The 21,276-nt window shown below is 40.8% G+C and overlaps 1 protein-coding gene across 1 annotated transcript in view; it reads right to left on the reverse strand.

The window, feature by feature from the left end:
- Positions 1 to 3,334: 3,334 nt before the first annotated feature.
- Positions 3,335 to 21,276, reverse strand: part of MAN1A1 (mannosidase alpha class 1A member 1) — a 210,604-nt gene continuing 192,662 nt past the window's right edge. The window contains exons 11-12 of the mRNA XM_084624798.1: positions 12,499 to 12,614; positions 3,335 to 7,035 (exon numbers count right to left, since the gene is read on the reverse strand). Of these exons, the coding sequence (XP_084480924.1) occupies positions 6,909 to 7,035; positions 12,499 to 12,614 (243 nt within the window). The 3' untranslated portion in view covers positions 3,335 to 6,908. The remainder of the gene's footprint in view (positions 7,036 to 12,498; positions 12,615 to 21,276) is intronic.

Raw genomic sequence — 21,276 nt, forward strand, 5'->3', positions numbered from 1 at the left:
TCTTGGGTCCCCAGGCTGATGCCCTGAAATTCCTTTAGCAACCACATGATGCTTTAACAGCCCCAACTGTGTGAACTAGCAGCTGGAAAGCAGCAGACCATAAGGACATCTGGCCATGACTCCTATGTCAAAAGCAAGGAATGGCAGCTGACAAGTCTTTGTGGTATCAGAGAATCCTTTTTTGCACTGGGTAATATTGCTGGGGAGGTGACTACACTGGTTTTATGGCCAGGATCCACTGACAATACAATAAAAAGTGGCACCTACAAAGAATTTTGCTTTTTGACTCCATGCCAGAGGTACTCAAGAATAGTAGCAGCTTAGTGCTACTCTGATCAATAGTGTGAAAGTAGCACAGTGCTCAAGTAAGATGAGAAGAGAAAGGAATCAATACTGAGATGTAGGTCATTAAGCACCTGTAGAAGGTCAATATCTGTACTGTGAAAGGTTAAATGCCTAACTGAAATCAGCCAAAAGGTGGAGAGCGGATAGAAGTTAAAAGATGAGTTTTTCAAAAAGAAGGGTGATAACAGTGGTTTTGAATACAGGGAAACAGCCCATGAAGATGGAGTAGCTGATGATGGCAGAGAGATATAAGGGCCAATCATGAGGCTTTAGAATGGAATAATTTGGTGTGGAAGGGAAGTCTGTTCACTATATTGGTTCACAGATGAGGCTGCATTTCAGTGAAAGCAGGAAGAGAAGGGAGTATTGGGCTGAAAGTGGATCAAGAGATTATGCACAAACATCCATTTACAGTTTAAATGGAATTGTTTGGCAGTTATGTAAAACAGTGGCATGACTTTCAACAATTTCACAATTTATTACTGAAAACTTAAATCAGAAGTTAATAATAATTGGATTTTCGGGCATTTCTACATTCCAATTAAAAACCCGCGGCTGGCCTGTGTCAGCTGACTCAGGCTTATGGGGCTTGGGCTAAGGGTCTGTTTAATTGTGTAGATGTTAGGGCTTGGACTGGAGCCCAGGGTCTGGAACCTCACAAGGTGGGAGGGTCCCAGTCCTTGGGCTCCAGCTTGAAGCTGAATATCTATACCATCGTTAAACAGCCCCTTAGCCTGAGCCCAGCGAGCCTCAAGTCAGCTGACATGGGGCAGCCAGGGGTATTTAATTGAAGTGTAGACATTCCCTTAGACACTTTATAACCATTCAGATATAAACCCTCTGAAGCCCAAGGGCCCAATCCTTGGATTTGGAACCTGCTCTTTGATGCAGGACCTACTCCTTTCAATCTGGGGTTGGACAAGGCTGGTTTAGTCTCAAACTTAAGATAAAGCAGCCAAAAGTTTGTTCCCCAAGCTAAAAGTTTGTTCACCTGAGTCCAGCCGCTCTTTGACTACATTCCTTTTCACAGACACATCTCCAAGCTAGGTCAGGTAGAGAGGGAAGGGGAAGAACAATAGGAGAAAGAAGAGTTGGTGGATGCAGCAGTGTGGGAAGAATAGGAGGGAAAGTTAGATGGAGACAGTGGAAGGAGCTATGAATCTTGCCTATTTACAGTCTTGACTTGAAGATCTACTCAATGTCATGTGATACAGCATGGCCAGAAGGCAGCAGGAGAGTGATATAGGAGAAATATGTAAGTCCCAGGATGAGAAGCCTTATTCCCTGTAGAGGGAAGAAAGGTTTCTAAAGATTAATTAAAAGCACCTGAAGCCAATTAGAGCACCTGAAGCTAGTCACCTGATAAAACCCCCCAGCTTCAATCAGCCAGGAGAAGGAGTTGGAGCAGAGAGCAGTTTGAAGGAGTTGAAGTAGAGGAGAGTTTGGAGAAGTGCCGTGGCTGGCTAGAAGACCAAGACCCTAGGTAAAGAGACACCTGGCTTGTGCAGAGAGAGAGAGAGAGAAAGCAGGAAGCCCCACAAGCTGAAGAGCAGGAGAGGGAAGTAGCCCAGGGGAAGGAAGCACTAGTTCAAGTGGTTTACCACTATCCCTAGGGCCCGTGGGCTGGGACCCGGAGTAGAGGGTGGGCCCGGGTCCCTCCCTCTCCACTACCCTTCTATGGGTTACCAGTGGGACAGTAGATACCCTAGTTCAGGGGCAGGAAACTGCGCCCTGAACCCCCCTCCCTCCCCAAGAAGAGGAAGCGCGGGACCCATCATATTCATACCGGCAATTTGCTACAGTCATTTAACACCTCCAAAACCAAACATCGGTCACTGCTCCTCTAATGCAACTTGGCACATGGCTTAATCCATATTTGTAAAATAAGTGTTTTCAAAATAGTGTATTTAATCATTTGGTTAGACTTTCCACTAGATAAAGATTATATTTTTCATTTAATAGCACTTTGTACATAGTTAGTTGTTTCCTCCTCCTATTTGTGTGGTCCTGTGAGACAGCAACACGGAGACAAATGCATTTTAAAAAACAGAAAGATGTGGATGTAAAACAATGTATTGGCAAGTGGATTTTGAGGCAGGTGCATTATCTTAAATAACTTTTTTTTTTTAAATTGACTAGTGTGTCTAAATTAAGAAGCCCTTAGTTTTAAAGTGATATTTAGAAATATGTCCTGTAAAAATCAAAATTATTTCGCTTACCAGATGTTTTTGGAGTTGACTGTGGTGCTCTTTATTAAAAAGAAAATAAGAATAAGCTAAAATATATTAAACAAAAAATCTGTTAATTCAACATTAAGGTTGAGATCTTAATCACCCTCACTCAAAAGCTGCAAAATGCAGTCACAGTTCCCATGACAACTGTCCCTCTATCCTCTAGTACATACACTAATGATAACCTTTCATTACATGATCACATAACACTGGGCAATCTGACAGCCTTGTCATTTCAAAAGCAGTGTTTACTGTATTCCTAAGCGGGAACTAGTTGAAGTCTGCTTGTGATCCCCACAGCATGCATATTCTGATCATTCTCAGAACTGACCTTCTTTTAGATCATTCCCAACTACCCTGTCATCTCTGTCCGCCCAATTTCCTGTATCTTTTTTCATTTTGTTTTCTGTTGGTTACCACATTTTGGCCCTTTTTTTGTTACTAATAAATATTTCTTCAATAGGACTGATTTAGTGTCCACAGATTTTTGTTATAGCAGCAATTCTATACCCTATTTCACAGACATTAATTGGTACCCTTTGATTAATTACAATACCTTAGCAAGTTATTAACAGTATTCTGCATTTATCAGAGCTACTGATCAGAATTCAGCAGAACAGTGTCCCAACCAGGGCTATGAAGCAGATTACTGCATTTCTTCTGCACTTATTTACAAGCCTCTGAAATACTTACTGTAATTCTTGTAAGATCAGGACCTTCATCCACTTAGTAATACAAAGAATAAACTAACAAAATGAACAGATATATTAAAAGACTTTATTCACAATAGAGAAATTTTTACAAATATAGTTCTTAAAAATTAAGCATCTTGATCTGTTATGTCTCTCATTACGTCAGAGATTTATATAAAGGTGGAAAAGACTAAATGGAATATGTACAAATCAAAAACAATAATGGAGAGAAATGGATAATACATATGATGAAGTCACCATAGAAACAGTGAGTCATTGGGTATTGTAGAACTGTCATACAACAAACATATGTAATATTCATTCCACAAACAATCAAAACAACTGTTGTTTTTGCAACTTAATTTAAGTGCCATTTAAATTATTCACCATTTAGAATTTAACATGTAAACTTAACTGAACTGTTATATGCTGAAAAGGAATGAGAGTTTAGGCAATGTCTTCACAAAGATATTTGATACACTGTTTACAGTTTTTCAAAATTCAGCAGTTTCCCTTCCATCTGAATTATCAATTACATATACAGTGGCCTTTAAATCATCAGTTTCCACAGAGTTAATTTCATATTGTAAATACTAGGAAAATACCATTTTAGCTGTGTGGTAACTGTTGGTAAAAGCGGACTGATTAAATGGTGATCACTAGAACATTTCACACTTTGGTGTTTTGGGGTTCTTTTTTAAAAAAATCAATATTCCTGAACTTACAAAATAGGGTATTCTTACAGTTGGCAAACTCTACAGGTTGTACAATCTTCTTGTCTACTTACATAGTTTACAAAAGGTACAATACAGTGCAGTTCGTACACCTGAATACCAAATATGTTGTCAGCAACAGAATCACGTATCAACTTTGTGCTCTTTCAAATCATAACCCGCAAACCAGAAAAATTACACTCTTCAAAATTTCTGTATTCCAGGGAAATCAACATGAAATTTAAATATCTAAACACTTAGAACCCAACTTATACAACCATTTTGCATTCTTTACCTTTATTTGCTGGGAGTAAGGGAAATTTGTATGTACAATAAATTTCCCGCAATTTGTCCCAAGATCACTAAGGGTGTAGAAGACCCTGATCAAGAAAATGTAAAAACCAGGTTTACAAAACACATGTCTCCAAAATACGTTTTTTCTGATTTTATTGGTTTTATCATCTGACTAAAAGAAATGAGACCCACAGAAGCGCGCACACGAAAATTACACAGCAGGCAGGACAAGATGTTTATGGAGTAACTGGATAAAAATTCAATATTGCCTTTTTTTTTTTTTTTTTTTTTTTTTTTTGGAGTGGAAGGAAGTGAAAAAATTAGTTGTACTCCAAAATTAGATGGACTTGTATTCCTTTTAAAACCACCTTGTATTATATTGGTGCATCTCATAATGAAAAGGATGACATAGTTAATATCCTCAAACGATACAAATCCTGGCCCACTGAAGTCAATGGGAGATTTACCGTGCATTTTAATGGAGCATGGTAAATTATCGAATACAAGGCACCTAAAAATGTGGATACCTTGTCACTGATATTTTTTTTAATGAATACACATATGGATAACGAAGGCTCAAATCCTGATCTGAGCACTGATTAAGAGTAGCCAGGCAGGGCACCGGGCAAGTGTGTGTGTGGCACAGGAATCTCCCTCCACACCCAGGTTGTGTAGCCCCCAGCAGGTCCTCTCTGCAGGCTCAGCCTAATGATGCATTGCCTTACAAAGGCTTTATGTTCTCGCCAAACCCCAAAGGGGGAGGATTAGCCTACTAGTGGATCCTCCAGCCTTGCCTCCACCCAGGCAGATTGCGTGGGATATACACCCTTTTCTGTACCAGCGGAACAACACATGTGTGGCTGTAAACGGCCCTTTGCATCTGCAGAGGAGGGGACATGGATTTCTCCAAAATGCAGGACATGATGGTAATAAGTTTCCTTTGTTCCTAATTTTTACCTGAAAAAGCCCTATGTTGCAGCACTTCCAGCATTAAGGGGAAAAAAAGGGTTCTTGTTCTTTTGTGAAAGAAGATCTATACCTAATTACAGTTGTGGAACCATAGTGCCTAAATAACTAAGCAGGACATTTGAGTCATCATATGCACTTATTTAAAAGAAAATTGAGAATTACTGTTCTGAACCATGTTGGCTTCTTTGCAGTCACATCATCTAATAGTGTGCTTTTGCATGCTGGGAAGCCAGTGGTCACATCCTACTCTGAACATACAGTACAGTCACCCTGCCTGCAAAAGTTAAGTTCCTAATATCTATATGAATTATTCATTTAAACTATTCCAAAATGCATCTCAATAGAAAAGGAATTGTGCCTGATTTTTCCCTTTGGTGACTCCATTAAAAGTAGCTTTTCTTGGTAATCAAGGTCTTATGTCTGAAGAATACTTTTAAACAGGTTATATTTCTATAACTTTGGTCATCCTTGGAAGAAAGAGTTCTGGGCTACCAAAATGTACTAATTCTCTGCTGGTCAATTTCCATCTTCCAATGCAAACAATACTTTTTTTTTTTTTTTTTTTTTTTATAAAGACAAGTTTCCTTTGAGCTATTCAGAACTCCTGTTCTGATAATCTTTTTATACTACTTTGTTCCACCTGACTGTCTTAGGTCACAATCTAAACCAAATGGAATTGTTGAAAAGTAAGATCACAACAGATTAAAAAATCATCTCCCCTTCTCTGATTAGAATAATTTGTAGCCTTTAGAAAGGATTTCATAACATCTTATTTATCTCACACATCCAAACGAAAAAGCTAACAGATTACGTAAATACCGATAAACAAGATATGATTCCCTTTTTAATAATTCAATAATGCCAGTTTTTCAAATTGTTTATTTTGCTCTTACCAAACTGATTATAGAAGTGATAGTAACTCTAGCTAGAAAATGGAAGAAACAATTCAGTTTGCAGTGATATTCTAAACCAAACAAAAACAAAAATGTGAGTTTTAATAAAAACTAGGATCTGTCCAACTAATGTAATGGATTTGTAAAAATGTTTAGGTTCAATTCAAAGTATACTGCAGTTTTAAACAGAATTGTGTCTGCATCAGATTAAACTATTCCTATGTAGACTTCACTGATAATTAAAAACTTCAGAAGATATTTTACCAATTGATAGACCCGCATAAGAAGAGGCTGTCACACAGTTACAAGATTTGTCTCAGGTGACAGACAGACAAAACAAAATTAACATAGAACAACAAAAAAAGCTCTTTATACTTAATTCTTTATGGCTTTTTGCAACATGGCAAAATATTACAGCTTAAAGCAGACATCTCCTCACAGAGGAGGAAAGAATTTTGCAGTCAAAACAAAAGTGAAATAGGAAACAAGTCACATGCAGACCCCTCTCTTCTATTTGGCAAAGATGACACTGCAGCTTAATGAAGTCTAGAGACGTCAGATTTCTTAAAAAAAAAAGTGGTTCAGCTGGAAAAATAAGATTAAAAGTTTTGCTGTAATGAATTTAGGTCCATTCATAAATCTTTACTGGCAAATATAACAGACTGCAAAAAGGTTGGCTTAAAACTCAGGAATTTAAGTAAAACTGCATCGTGTGCCCAATATTGGAAAGAAATTTCTAAGGAATGAAACAAAAATTAACTTAACATTGTTTTATTTGTGTTTTTCTTCCTTCTTCCCATCATCTCTGTGAAGAACTGGTAGAGGGTGAGCCTCAGTGTTGAAGATCCAATGTTCAAAAGGAAGAAGATCATCGTCAGAAAACAGTAAGTATAAGTACCTGGCAAGAGAAAACAGGTAACATGAGAGCACCATGAAATAACCTCAGGTTTAAACAAGAGAAAGATGGAACTAATTCATTTTCATGGATAAATATTAACTCCCCACTTCTATTGATGGAAATATTAGGTAGCAGATCTAAAGTAAAACATTATCAACCAGTGACAGTTACTAACGTTTTGGCACCAAGCATTGAGACTACTTAATTAAAATTGGCTTCACTGCTTGACAGTAGCAGGTGGTGATGTAAAAATTTCTGTTATGATAAACAAAAAAGATATAAAGTCTAGGTTCTCGAAGTTAAACAGCACTTCTTTTTCTGTTTCATTCTTTTTGGTTACATATTATTACAGCAATACACAGTCATGACAAGCTTTTATAAATGACCACATGCATCAAAAGAAAACTGAGTGCATGTACTGCATCACAAATCCTGTTTGCCTTACTCATAAGAGCATGATTTGGTTCAAGGTATGATATTTAGATTAAAAACAGGAATTGGAACAATACCGTGGATACGTTTACTAAATAGGACTATATTAATACTAATAATAATCACCATTAAAAGCAACAACACTTACTCACTGTTATACACAGAGATCTTGGAGATACTGTAGTATATATATAAATTGTACACTCAAATACCACTGCATGGGAACTGTTGGCAAATGCTGACCTTTTAATTCTTACCACTATACTTAACCTTTTAAAGTACTTTACATTTTTCAAATTACAAAGTTTTATAGCAAAATATAATCAAAATAGTTTTTAGAACCCCCTGTATCTTTCTTTACCTTTGTCATTCAGTGCACAGTGCAGTTGGCACTTTCAGCTGAGGTTGCCACATTGGCTGTCTACACTAGGATTTGTCTGAAAAGGTTTCCGAATGTTGCTAACACAGGTGGAACTTCCCTGGTGACAGGAACAGTGTACACAAGGCTCCCAAGGCTATAAAGGACTAAAAGGATCAGCTTTCCCTTTAGAAGGCAATGGAAATCAGAATACTTGTAAGCTGTCAGATATGCTGTCTCATTTTAAAGTACCTAGTTAAATGAATAAGTGCCACCGTTTAAGTAAACAAAAAGATTAAAAATGTTATAAAACATATTAGAATAGCTTTGGTACATTCGGATTTCAATTGCCTTCTAATAAAATGAAAAATTTCTGCCCTTCCTGTCTGCAGTTTCTGGAGGCAGTTCAAAGCTTTAGCACAGCCTGTGCTAGCCACGCCCCTTTCTCCAGCTTGCTGCCAGAGGATTCATTCCAAAGCTGTGTAAAAACTTGTAGAAAATAATTAATAAAAGTCATTCCAATGCCAACAAAGTAACTAGGTGCAGTGAGTCCTTGCTTATACTGTAACTATTCAAATAAAATGTCGACCCACATCTGGAAACCCATCCAGGGTGGGTAGAATTGTGGGAGACACTAACAGCAGAAAAGAAATGATCAGGTAAGAAAATTTCCAATCTTCAGCACAACATCTCCCACAGTTCTGTTCTCTGGACAGTTTAACTACTCTGAGGGACCCGATAACTGAAGGTTTTTGGCCAGAGAGCCCAAGGATCCTGCAAACAGTAGCTACTGAGGGCTGACACCTGGGCTGTTGTGGTGTTTGGCTGAAGTCCCTTATCAACTCCTTCTTGAACAATGTCCAGAATAACTGGAATCCCAGGATATCTTTGATTTTCCTTTGTGCTTGACACCAAACACTGACTTTGGTCCAGATGGAGGAATAGGCTTTTAGTGAGGAAGCTTTCCTGGAACACAGCAGAGTCTCTATCGCTTTGGAATATAGGCCAAGCGTGGCTAACACTTCTCTTGCAACAGTCAAGCTGTCAGATGGAGACTATCTGGGTCTGGATGGAGGACCAATCCTTGATAAATAGTGTCTGGCCTCTCCAGTAGCTGCAATGGTGGTTTCAGCTTCAGTTCTCAGTCTGGAGAACCAGGGTCTCCTGAGCCAGTGTGCTAGCATGATCACCCTTGCTTCTTCTAATCTTATTTTTTGGATCACTTTCCCTATGAGAGGGAAGGGTGGAATATGCATACAGCAGGCCTTGAGGCCATCTGTGTGACACAGCATCTGTCCCCACAGATAGGGGTCTGCTTTCCTGGTCAAGTATTTTGGTCACTTTGCATTCTTGTGACTGGCAATCAGGATGACTGAAGGAAGACCGAAAGTCTGTGCCGTCAGATTGTAGACTTCCTGGTTTAGGCACCATTCTGGGTTATTGACATTGTGATGGCCAGTCTACCTTTTGGCTCAGCTCCCCATTTATGTGGATTGCCTTTAGGGAAGGGAGTGTCTTTTCTGCCCATTCCATTATTTCCATTGCCTCTGAATGTAGAGCTACGTTTCTTCTCTCCTTGGTTGTTTATGTATGCAACTATGGGGTTGGACAGGATATGCTTCCCTTCCAAATGGCTCTGGAATCTCAGAATAGCTAGTTTGTCCGCTCGAAGCTCCAAGACATTGATGATATGACAACTGGATGAGGGAGAGATAAGGTGGAGCCCATAGCTTGAGGGAGCACCCCTGGTGCACTTTGTCTCTTACATCCACTTATCTGCGGTAGAAACAAGCTATTAATTTAGAAAGTGGGAAACCCTGTCTCCCAAGCTCAGGTCTGGGAGGAGGCACATGCTGATTGCCATAATGAGCCCCAGGAGGTTGCGGGAGCATCTCTAGGTTTTCCATTCGCTTTCCATTCCATCGAAGGCTTTTCCCTTGACATGTGTTATCTTTCCTCTGGAACCTCTGAGAGGAAGATGGATGAAAAGGAGCATCTGTCTGATAGAAGGTTTGTAGTCCCCTCTTAGAGCACTAATTGGAGAGGGTAAGGAACTGTAAGTTTGGCAGCATTTTCAGCCACTATTTTGTCCAATTTTTCTCCAAAGAGGAAAAAATCCTGTGAATTTAGATGAGCACAGAACTTGTTTGGAGTGAGTATCTACCTTTCAGGTAGGAAGTCATATGTGTCTCCTGGGTACTGAGCTGGATGCCATGGCCCTGGCAGAAAACCTCATAGCATCCTTTGAAGTATCTGCCATGAATGATGTTGTATAGATGTAAAGTTGGGTTGATCTCTGTCTGTAAGGGCTTTAACGTCCTCCAGCCATGACACTGCTCTCAGGGTGGCTTCCACCTTCCTATTTGTTGGATTCTTGGGGACTAAGTCCCCTTTGGATGGAATAACCATATCCTTTGGTAGAGAAGCTATGGCATCATCAACCTTAGGTACATTTATGAGAGCATTCTTTTGGATCTTGAAGCTTGTAGAAGTTGAGAACATGGCTGTTAACATATTTACTCTTTTCAGGAGATTCCCTCTCCCCCAGATTACTTCCTCAAAGGATGCATGCAGGGGAATCGCTGCCTAAGGACAATATTTGGAAGGGAGGTATTTGCTCCAAGTCTTGAGGGCATGCTCAGGCTGAAACTGAATCATGGATACAATCTTTTTGCACACGGCTTCGAGCTTCTCAAGGGGGGTTGAAAACTTGGTTGCATTTTGTTTGTGTCCTGCTCATAATCAGAGTCTGATAATAGATCTCCTTCCTTGGTAGAGGAGGCGGTGTCTGGGTCAGAGGACGAATACCTATTTGGTTTTTTGTACTTTTTCTTACCCTTTAAAATTTCTTTTGGATATTTTAATATTTTTTTTATGTGCTTTGCAGGCCAGTGGACTGTGCCCTGGTTGGGGTCTTTTGTGGCTAGCCTTGTGCAGGGTCATGAGTCCTCTAGAAATTTCTCTCTTGGAGTCCTCCCATGTAGACTCCCACTCCAGCAGGTTGGGGGATGGGAATTCACTGCTATTTTTCTGAATCAAGCTGAGAGGAAGGTGGGGCTGATTGTGAACCTGCTTCTACCCCCAGAGCATTTAGGACCCATTTCAGGACTTGGGGTAGGACAGTAGCCCTACTAGTGTCTTATTCTTATGGTCCTGAATTGCCCCAGGACTTATCCTCTTGGGCATCTGAATTAAGTCCTCCCTCATCCTTACGATCTCCCCCTATTCTGCTCTGTCTCCTCTGTTCAGGCATTTCTGTGGGGGAGTCAGGGTTTCTTGAGGAGATGGGGTACCAACATGGCCGTCTGACTCAAAGTTCTGTATCCTAGCAGTGCTAGGGCTGGCTGGCTGAGAACAGGCAGGGCATAACTTGCCCTCTGTAAAGCCTGTTAAAGCTGCCTCACAAATGGTGCACCTTTTAGGCTTAGTCCAGTGCTCATGTGGCTGCTGTACCATCCCTGAAAAGGAGGACTACTCCAGATGGCTTCAGCCATGTGCCGCTAAATACCCGCTTTAAGAGGAGGAGCAGAGGAAAGAACAAAGAAGGGTGCTCGATACAGCCTGAAAACAAAACAAAGTAAAAATAAGAAGGCAAAGGAAAGTTCAGAAACAAAGGGAACATCCACTCATTGCTGTGGTGGAGGCAGACGATCTGACAGCAGGCTGGAGAAAGGAGTGTGGCTAGCACAGGCTGTGCTACAGCTTTCAACTGCCTTCAGAAAGAGCAGACAGAATGGGAATAGCCCATCCGAAGGAAAACTGTGGGAGATGCTAGGCTTCAGAAAAAACTTGTCTCTTCAGTCCTCCCTTTGCATAAAACTATCGAAAAGGCTGTTTGACTGGTAAGTGTTTTGTTTTTTTTTAACTCTTTCACAAAAGTGTGTTTTGGAGCATGGTTTCAGACGGGTTATTCAAACTAATATAATCAGAAACCCAGTGGGCTCAACGATAGTTGAGAGCAAAATCTCCAAGAAGCCATAACAAGTTTGTTTGGTCAAAATCCTCACATGGCTGGCTTAAAGGACTGTATTATGGAGACAGAATACTAGATTGTACACTATGCTCTTAAAAAAATCCCACATGTATAGACACAAAATTAAAAACCCACTAGGAAAATACACTTTCAGTAGAAACTGCAGGATTACATTGTTATTATACAAGGCTGGGTTGCAAAGAATAGAAAGAAATGGGGAAAAAAAGATTGATGCAAGATTTCCTTTCTTTCATTAAAAGCTGAGGAGCGAATGAGGGCCCCTTTTTTGTTCTCTTATCAAGTCTGTATGAATTTACCATAAAAGTTAGTTCCTTTTTTTCTGCTCCATAGTTGACATGAAAAGTATTCAGTACAAGAGGACAATCTCACCATCTTGTCTGGTAAAACAGTGGTACTGGTATTGGCATGTATAACTAGAACCTATCAAAACTGTGAGATGTAATTTCTTAACAATAAATATCAAGTGTCTTTAACCGAGGTAAAGATATTTCCAAAAGTCACAGAATTCAGTTTATAAATAAAAATGCAATCTATCTGCCTGCCATGTAACAAAAGCTGCATACTGTTCCAGTCAGATTTTACATTACCTGAATGTCAAGACTACTAATGTTAAGTACTCATCTGTAAAGAAAATCTGTAGAGGTTCATTAATATAAATTAAGTCTTCTTACTAACTTACTTGAGGGTCTCTGAAAGGAAGAAACTCTGCTGCACATCATCATGGCTTTGATGGTTGCTATAAACATCTCTAATTCCAGAATAGCCACCATCTACTCTGCAATGTTGTTCCAATGCCTGAATTCATGAGAGAAAAAAATTAAGTTAAAGAAAATTAATCTTCTGTCAATTTTACTGTTAGTCTGCCAAATCCAATTACACTGCAGCTAAATGAGAAACCTTTTGTCATAGTGTCCTTGGGAAAGATCTGAAATTGCAGAACTAGATAAATATACTTAAAATTCTTGTATTTTTACTTTTGACAGAGTGCATATATTGGCATAATTATATATTTATGGGGAAAGCAAAAATGGAGGTGACTAACTATAAAAGGAGGTTCTGTGAGATGGATGGTCCCTATCTGTGTTCCACATGTGGGTACGCAGGTGCACCAAGTACCTGGGGCCAGCGGATCTTGCCCCACCTTGTTTGTTTATATGGCATCATGTTGTCTGATGTTATCTAGGCACATTGGGATCGTATGAATGGTAGGAATGCATTGCAGGCCTGTCTGACTGACATTAGTTCCAAGAGATTGATATGCATCCTGGCCTTCCGAGGTGTCCACATATTTTATGACTGCTTATGTGGGCTCCCCAACCTATGAGGAATGCATCTGTGATTATTGTCACGCTGGGTGTGGGAGGCAGAAAAGGGACTCCAATACATGTATTTCAGGTTTGTCCAAAAGATAAGTGAAGCACTGATGTTGATGGAGATTGTTGCTACAGCATTTATGCTATGTCTGTCTGATGTATATCTTGCCCTGAGCCAGGCTTGCAGACAATGGAGATGTAGCCTGGTGAACAGAATTATGTAAGTACAGGAGGCCATGTGGCTTAGCAGAAAAAGATGGACCTAGACTGGTGTTCAGGGTTTACGAGTGACTTGTTTTTATCAGACTGCTCTTGGTATGGAATCTGTCTGCTGGGAGGTAGGCCCTCACTGTGGTCAAGTCCAGGGGTGCCCCTATAAAGTTTATGAGATATTTGGGAGTCAGAGTAGACTTCCCCATGTTTAGGCATGTTCCCAAGTATGCCAAGAAGTGGCGCAAGGACAAGGTTGCCGACACCTTCCAAATACGATCTGCCCGTTAGAAGCCACTTGTCCAAGTACAGGAAGATGGTATAGTCATTTTATCTCATTTGTGCTACGACCACTGAAAAGACATTCATGAAGTTCTTGGGTACTGCTGCCAGCCCAAACAGAAGTACTCTGAACTGGTAATGTTCCTGTCCTACCAGAAAACTGAACAACTGTCTGTGGGATGGGTGAAAACACCTTTCACATTGGAGGGCTGCAAACCACTTGACTTCCTCCAAGGAGGGAATTATTGATGCCAGCATAACCATGAAGAATTTTCATTTGCAAAAATAAATAAATAGCTGACATAGGTTAAAAATGGGCTTCCATTCTCCCTTTTTCTTTGGATCTATGAAATAGTTGAGTAAACCCTTTCTCTTGATGCTGAGGTGGCACTTGCTCTATATCTTCCTGAACCAGAAGAGAGTCCACCTTCTATTAGAGTTGCTCCTTGTAACAGTGGTCCTTGAAGAGGGGCTGGGAAGGGTGTTTTGAAGAAGGCAGGGAAAGACACTTATGGTATAACCGAAGTGGATGATGTCTAGTATCCACTTGTCCATTGTTATAGCCCTCCAATTGTGCCCAGAGTATGCAAGGTGGCCACCAAAACAGACTTTGGAAACAGGTTGGAGATGGCATCATTGTTAAAGGTCGCAACTCAAAGCAACCCATCAAAAGTAACCTTTGGCTGGTGGATGAGGTTGGATGGCTGTTGTCAAGGTGGATGGTAGTGGCACATTAGCCACTGGACCAATGGGGCCCATGCCCAAGGGCCCCGGCCAATTGGGGTGCCCCTGCACTCCGACCGCTCAGCGCTCCTGCTGGGGAGCAGGGTTAGGGTGCTGGGACTTCTCCTGCTCCCTGGCAGAAATGCTGGGCAGACGGGGGGGGAGGGGCGGGGGGGAGCAGGAAAAGCCCCCATGCCCCAACCTCATTTCCCTAGCAGGAGCGTGGGGCGGGGGAAGAGGGGAGAACTGCAGGCAGAAGGGGTGGGGAGGGCTCCCCACTTCCTCTAGTCCAAGGCCCCACAAACGCTAATCTGCCTTTGGTGGATGGGACTGCATATGTTGGACTCCGCATGCTCTAGTGCTTGTGTGGTGATTTTTATGGTCTTCGGTGGTAGACTGCAGAAGGGTGTTGGCTCATACACCTGTTAATGACACCTCCTTTTCATGGCTGGGATATAAATGCCCAGGGAGCAGAGAGCTGTCCTAGAGTCTTTTAGTGAGCGCAAAAACCCATCTGTTTTCTCCCTAAAGATATTGGTTTAATCAAAAGGTAAGTCCTCACTGGACCTCTGAACGTGTCCGGAGAAACCTGAAGATGAAGCCACAACTATCACCACATTACTATAGTGGTCAGTGTACATCTTGATGGGGTACTGGCCGCACCAACTACAGTTTGCAAAGAAGTTTTAGCCACAATTCTACCTTCCTCAACAAGGGTTTGGAATTGGGCCCTTTCCTCCTGGGGGAGTTTTGTCTTGTGAGTAGTTCATAAAGTCATATGTCGCTAACAGGGCCTTGTAGTTAGAGATTCTGAACTCCAGAATGTTCCATCCTGCCCAAAGTCCCTAGTAGTACAAGCAGCCATGGAAAGACCCAAGTAGCAACACCCAAAAAACAACCCTGTGGACATGAGATGGTCCAGTTGTTTCGCTCTGTTGTCCACAGGAATGGTTTTAGTGTGTTGCTGCCTGGATCTTTCCATGGCTGCCTATACTACCTGGGACTTTGGGGCAGGATGGGTGAACAAGTATTCTGTCCCTTTTGCTGACACAAAGTAATGTTTCTTAGCTCTTTTAGGGGAATAAGGTACATGTTGCCTGTGTCGGCCATATGCTCTAGCTGGTTCTATAATGGTTTCATTCACTAGGAGAGCTACTTGACTGGGTCCTATAGGCTGCAGGGTATCCAAGTGCTTATATCCTGAACTTATAATGGGATCTGAAGTATTGTCACCATCCTCTGCAACAATTATTGGTATTGTTTATGGTCATCAGGTGGGGATGGTGAAGACTGAATAATTGCCTCATTGGGTGAGGAAGATTACTCCTGTTGGTACATCCAGTACTGGCGTATCCAGCTTGTCATCTTCCTCTTCCACACAGTCCTGCACAGCCAGTTGCTGTTGCCGAGGAGGAGAGTAATTCTCTGGTAGAGTGTACAGGTCCAGGGTGTTGGGCAAAAGGATCCCATGATCCCCAATAGGGTCAGCATGAAGGGTCACAAAAGCTGGTTGGGGGGGGGTGGGGAAGGGCCCCCCAAAGCAGGATACCAGCGATCCTTTGGAGGATAATCCTGCTTGGGCTGAGGATGGGGTCCATCAAAACAACTGAAGCCCTGTCTGGGCTAACCTCTCTGGGGGTTCATCCAGGACATCAGATTCAGCTGATAAAAGGGCAGGGTCAGTTTCCACTGGAGGTCCTGCAGTGCCAGTGGAAGGAAGCTTTGGTGTGTGGTCAGAGAAGGGATTTAATTCCTCCTTGAGATAGCATCCTCTTCTGGGCTGAAAATATCCCTCAGAAGGACTGGACTCAAAAGCAGAGGATTGCGTGGGTGCTTAGCATGAGACAATCCACGATGCTGGCTCAGACCAACAGATACGACTTGCAAGATTTTTCAGTTATAGGTGTATGATGCACATGTGTACCCATTTATTGAACAGACATAAGGACCAGCACGTGAAACCCCCCCCAAAAAACAACAAGTTTATAGAAGAAATAGTATAGTATAGTAACTTTTTTTTTTACAAAACTGAATTTTCAGGGTGAGGAAACAAGAAGGTTTGATCACCCTTTCAAATATTTTCCATGGAATCATAGATACGAAGGCCAGAAGAGATCATTGTGATCATCTAGTGTGACCCCTTGTATAAAACAAAGGCCCAGAGAATTTCCCCAAAATAATTCCTAGAGTGCATCTTTTAGAATAACATCCAATCTTGATGTAAAGTGGTCACTGACGGAGAATCCACCACAATTCTCAGTAAATTGTTCTAATGGTTAATTATTCTCATGGTTAAAAATGCGTGCCTTATTTCTAAGTGACAGTTTATATTAATCTCATTTTCCTTTCATTAATAGGGCTCCCTCTATCACAGGATAGTCCCTATAATCCTACAGGTATTCAAAGAAAGATCTCTAGCACAGTCTATTAGATTCCATCATATTAGACTCAATTATCATTAAACTCCTGATTTAATCCAGAGATCTACAACAACCTGAAACCAGAAACGAGTCATATAAAAGTGAAAACGAAGTCAAATTACTAAGAATGAATATAAAAAACACCACAAGCATGTAGGGACAAAATTAGAAAGGCCAAGGCGCAAAATGAGATTAAATTAACTATGGACAAAGTGTAACAAGAAATCATTTTACAAATACATTAGAACCAAGAGGAAGGCTAAGGGTAGGGTAGGCCCATTTACTTTATGTGAAGGGAAAGACAATAACTGAAAATGCAGCAGTGGTCTAAGTATTAAATGCCTGTTTTTGTTTTCACCAAAAAGGTTAGCAATGACTGGACAACTAACAAACTGAACAGTGTAAATGAGGTAGGATCTGAGGCTGAAAAAGGGAAAGAATTACTTAGACAAGTTAGATGTCTTCAAGGAGGCAGGGCCTGATGAAACACATTATGGACTACTGAAGGAACTGGCCAAAGAGATCTCTCAATCATTAGCAATTATCTTTGAGAACTCATGGAGGACGGGAGAGATCCCAGAGGGCTGGAAAAAGGCAAATAAAGTATCTATGTATAAAAAGGGGAATAAGGACAACCCAGGAAATTATAGACCGGACAGCTTAACTTCGGTACCCAGAAAGATAGTGGAACAAATAATCAGTTTGTAAGCACCCAGAAGATAATAAAATAAGAAGAAACAGTCAACTTGGATTTGTCAAGAAATCACCTCAAACCAACCTAAAATCCTCCTTTGATAGAGTAACAAGACTTTTGGACACGGGAAGCAGTAGATGTGATATAGCTTGACTTTAGTAAGGCTTCTGATACTGTCTCATATATATCTATGAGTAGGGAAATGCAGCTACATGTTCCTAGCTTAGATGAACCTACTAAAGATGGGAGCACAACTGGCTACAAAACTACTCAGAGCAGTCATCAATGGTTCACAGTCAAGCTAAATGGGTCAAAGATCTCTTCAGCTAGTTTCTTAAGTACTCTAGGATGTATTTTGTCAGGTCCAAGCTTCAAGGACATACTGAGCAGGGTCCTGCAGGGATCTGTTCTGGGTCCAGTTCTGTTCAATATCTTCATACATGATTTTAATAATCATAATATCATAGACAGGACACTTATAAAGTTTGCAGACAATATGAAGCTGGGAGGAGTTTCAAGCACTTTGGAGGACAGGATCAGAAATCAAAATGATTTTGACAAACTGTAGAAATGGTCTGAAATAAATAGGATAAAATTCAATAAATGCAAAATACCACGCTCAGGAAGGAATAATCAACTGCACAAATACAAAATGGGAAAGGACTGCTTAGGAAGGAGAATTACAGAGAAGGATGTGGGAGTTAGAGTGGATCACAAACTAAATATGAGTCAACATAACATAATAGTGTTACAAAAAATAGAACATCATTTTGGAATGTATTAACAGGAGTGTTGTAAGCAAGACATGAGAACTATTTATTCTGCTCTATTCAGCATTGATAAGGCCTCAACTGGAGTATTGTGTCCAGTTCTAGGCACCACAGTGGAGAGCAACAAAAATGATTTAATGGTCAAGAAAAACACACCTACAAGGAAAGACTGAAAAAGCTGAGTTTGTTCAGTCTGGAGAGAGAAGACCGAGGGGGGACATGGCAGCAATCTTCAAGTATGTAAAAGGTTGTTATAATGACAAGGGTGATAAATTGTTCTCCTTAGCCACTGAGGACAGAAAGACATGATGGGCTTAAATTATAGCAAAAGAGGTTTAGGTTGGACATACTTTCCAACTGTCAAGAGTTGTTAAGCACTGAAACATATAATCTAGGTAGGCTATGGAATCTCCATCATTGGAGGTTTTTAAGAACAGGTTAGACAAACACCTATCAAAGATGGTCTAGATAATACTTAGTCCTGTCTCAGTGCAGATGACCTACTGAGGTCCCTTCCAGTCCTGCATTTCTACGATTCTATGCTTCTATAATGCAGAGCTATACCCTTACAAAGAAAGCCCTGTATACTCCACAGCAAGTTTGAACTGAATTCTGTGGCAAGGCCCCTATATTATTCTGCACTTCTGAGCAGCAGACTGGAGATTCTACATCAGCTTCTGATAAATTTAAAACTGGAGGTTTATACTGAAATAAATATGAAAATGTATAATGCAATCACTACAGTATCCCCCCCTCTTATCTATTAGTTCTTAATTCAGTTTATGCTGTTTCCAAATTTTTTAATTTTTCAATGTGCTGCAGAATTTTGTATTGACAAGCATAAGCATTACAGAAGGTGGAGGTTTTTGCAATTGTGTAAGGGACAGTTGGCACCAGGAAAGGTATGGGAGGTAGTCTGGATTTGTGTGAAAAGCATTTTCATAGCTGATCATTTTACCATCCAGCTGAACAGTTAACATTATTAAAACTGAAATTTACAAGAAACCAGCTGAATAGTTAGCATTAAATTTACAAGAAACCCAAGGACTAGGTTATTAGATACACCTGCATTAATTTGTTATTTCTGTATTATGGTGGCATTTGGTGTGACTTCACAGTTAGGGCTGTTTTCTAAAATGAGCTTTGAAATGGGGCATAAATTCCTTCTTTTATTTAAAAGTAAGTGGCTAATCAGTATGAAATTTCACATAGGATTAGTTTTTATAACCTTTGAATTTTCTATATAATTTTTATTTGGTTTCTTTTCATAAATTTTTAAAGGGAAGTCACTGAAGTTGGGATCTGGCTGAACTTTTCCTTGGTAGTATAGTAGTCCCACTTTTCATTGTTGACAGATATCTCTTAAAATATTTTCCATGTACCCATATTTTAGTAATCTCTGATTAGATATGGTGCAACAGGTAATTGTTTTAGATGTTGGATTGAGGGTTATTTTAAAAGTTAATGAAAGTTTGTGCTGCACACACAAACTGATTGACTGATGGAAGCCAGGTGTGAATAAAAGATTTTTACACTACAACAAAGAAGGATCTGTATTCACTGGTTGACAAACAAGAGCTTATGTACTATTACTGATAGATAAAATTTCTATTAGCCCCTGCATTAGCACCCACATCTGACCTCCCATCTCCCCCTCACCTCTTCGCTGCCAAACTCCAGGCGTCAATTATTAATTTAAAAAACTAGCAAAAAAGAAAGCTCTCTGCTCCGGGGACCTTGGGGAAGGGGTGGAATCAGGGCATATTAGTGTTGATGAAAAATTATTTAGTAAAGGGTGTGCCCAAGGGAAGAGGTGGATTCTCTCTCTCCTGATGTTTTCAAATCAAGACTAGTTTCTGATGCCTTTCTGGAAGAGAGGAGTAAGCCCAACTCAAATTATGGGCTCACGGCCTGGGGCTAGAGGGGAAATTAGCAAATTAATACCCAAAAAAAGTCACTGTGAAGTAGTCAGGGTTGCCGCGCCCCACAAACCATACCTGACACAAATCCAGAAAAGAAAATGATACATTCAGTAACTGTCCATACCCTCTACTCCTCCCCAGTCACACGCTTATTACCAAAACAGGCCATCCATCACAACCTAACTTTGACATCTCTGTGGGGCCAACATGCCCTTTAACTCCCTTTCTACCCATGTCCGCTTACCAAACTACCTCTCTCCCAACGTAACCAAACTTTTACCTCTCCCCGGCTTTTACCTCTCCCCCTCCATAGCAAGGGCCATCAGCTGATCAGCCGCAGGGAGGGAGAGAAGGAGGGGCAGGAATCCAGCACGCTCGGGGAAGAGGCTGGGGGAGGGGGAAGCTTGCCTGTCCTGCAAGGAGAGAGCAGTGGGTGGGCCTGACTTTTAGTGGCAAGGTGCTGTCTGCCCGGGTCCGGCAGACAGTAGCGTGCCATTAAAAATTGGCACGCATACCATAGGTTGCCGACCCCTGGTCTAGAAGACTAAGGCAGAATGAGTTACAATGGCTGGAACCTGAAGCTCAACAGCTTCAAAATAGAAGAAAGATTCAATTTTTTACCAGCAAGGGTAATTAACCATTGGAACAACTTGATTTTTAAATCAAGATTGGATGTTTTTGCTCTAGTTCAAACAAGAATTAATTCAGCGAAGTCCAATGACCTGTATCCCTATACAAGGTCAGGCTAGATGATCAGAATGGTTCCTTCTGGCTTTGGGCTTTATGAATCTATAACTTATATTGAATTTGTAACAGAGATAGGGAGAGCTTCTCCATGTATTGAGCTGGTGAATCTTCACATTATGCAGTAACTTATCAGGTATCTATAGTGATGCTAATTATTTTCAACCCAGCATTGAAGAAGAGAACACCACCAGCACTACTACTAGATGAAGACAAAGGCTCGAGAAGGAAGCTCCCAAAAAGATCATGGATAAGAAAGTGCAGGTAGCCAGCCAAAGCTTGAGCAGCATTTTCCAGTACATTATTAACCAAGGAGGATGGTGAACAACAGGGATACACATTTTAAAATCTGCAGTTCTGAATAACTTGCACCCAGAAG

This window comes from Lepidochelys olivacea, assembly GCF_965140295.1.
Source record: "Lepidochelys olivacea isolate rLepOli2 genome assembly, chromosome: 3".
Taxonomy (NCBI): Eukaryota; Metazoa; Chordata; order Testudines; family Cheloniidae; genus Lepidochelys; species Lepidochelys olivacea.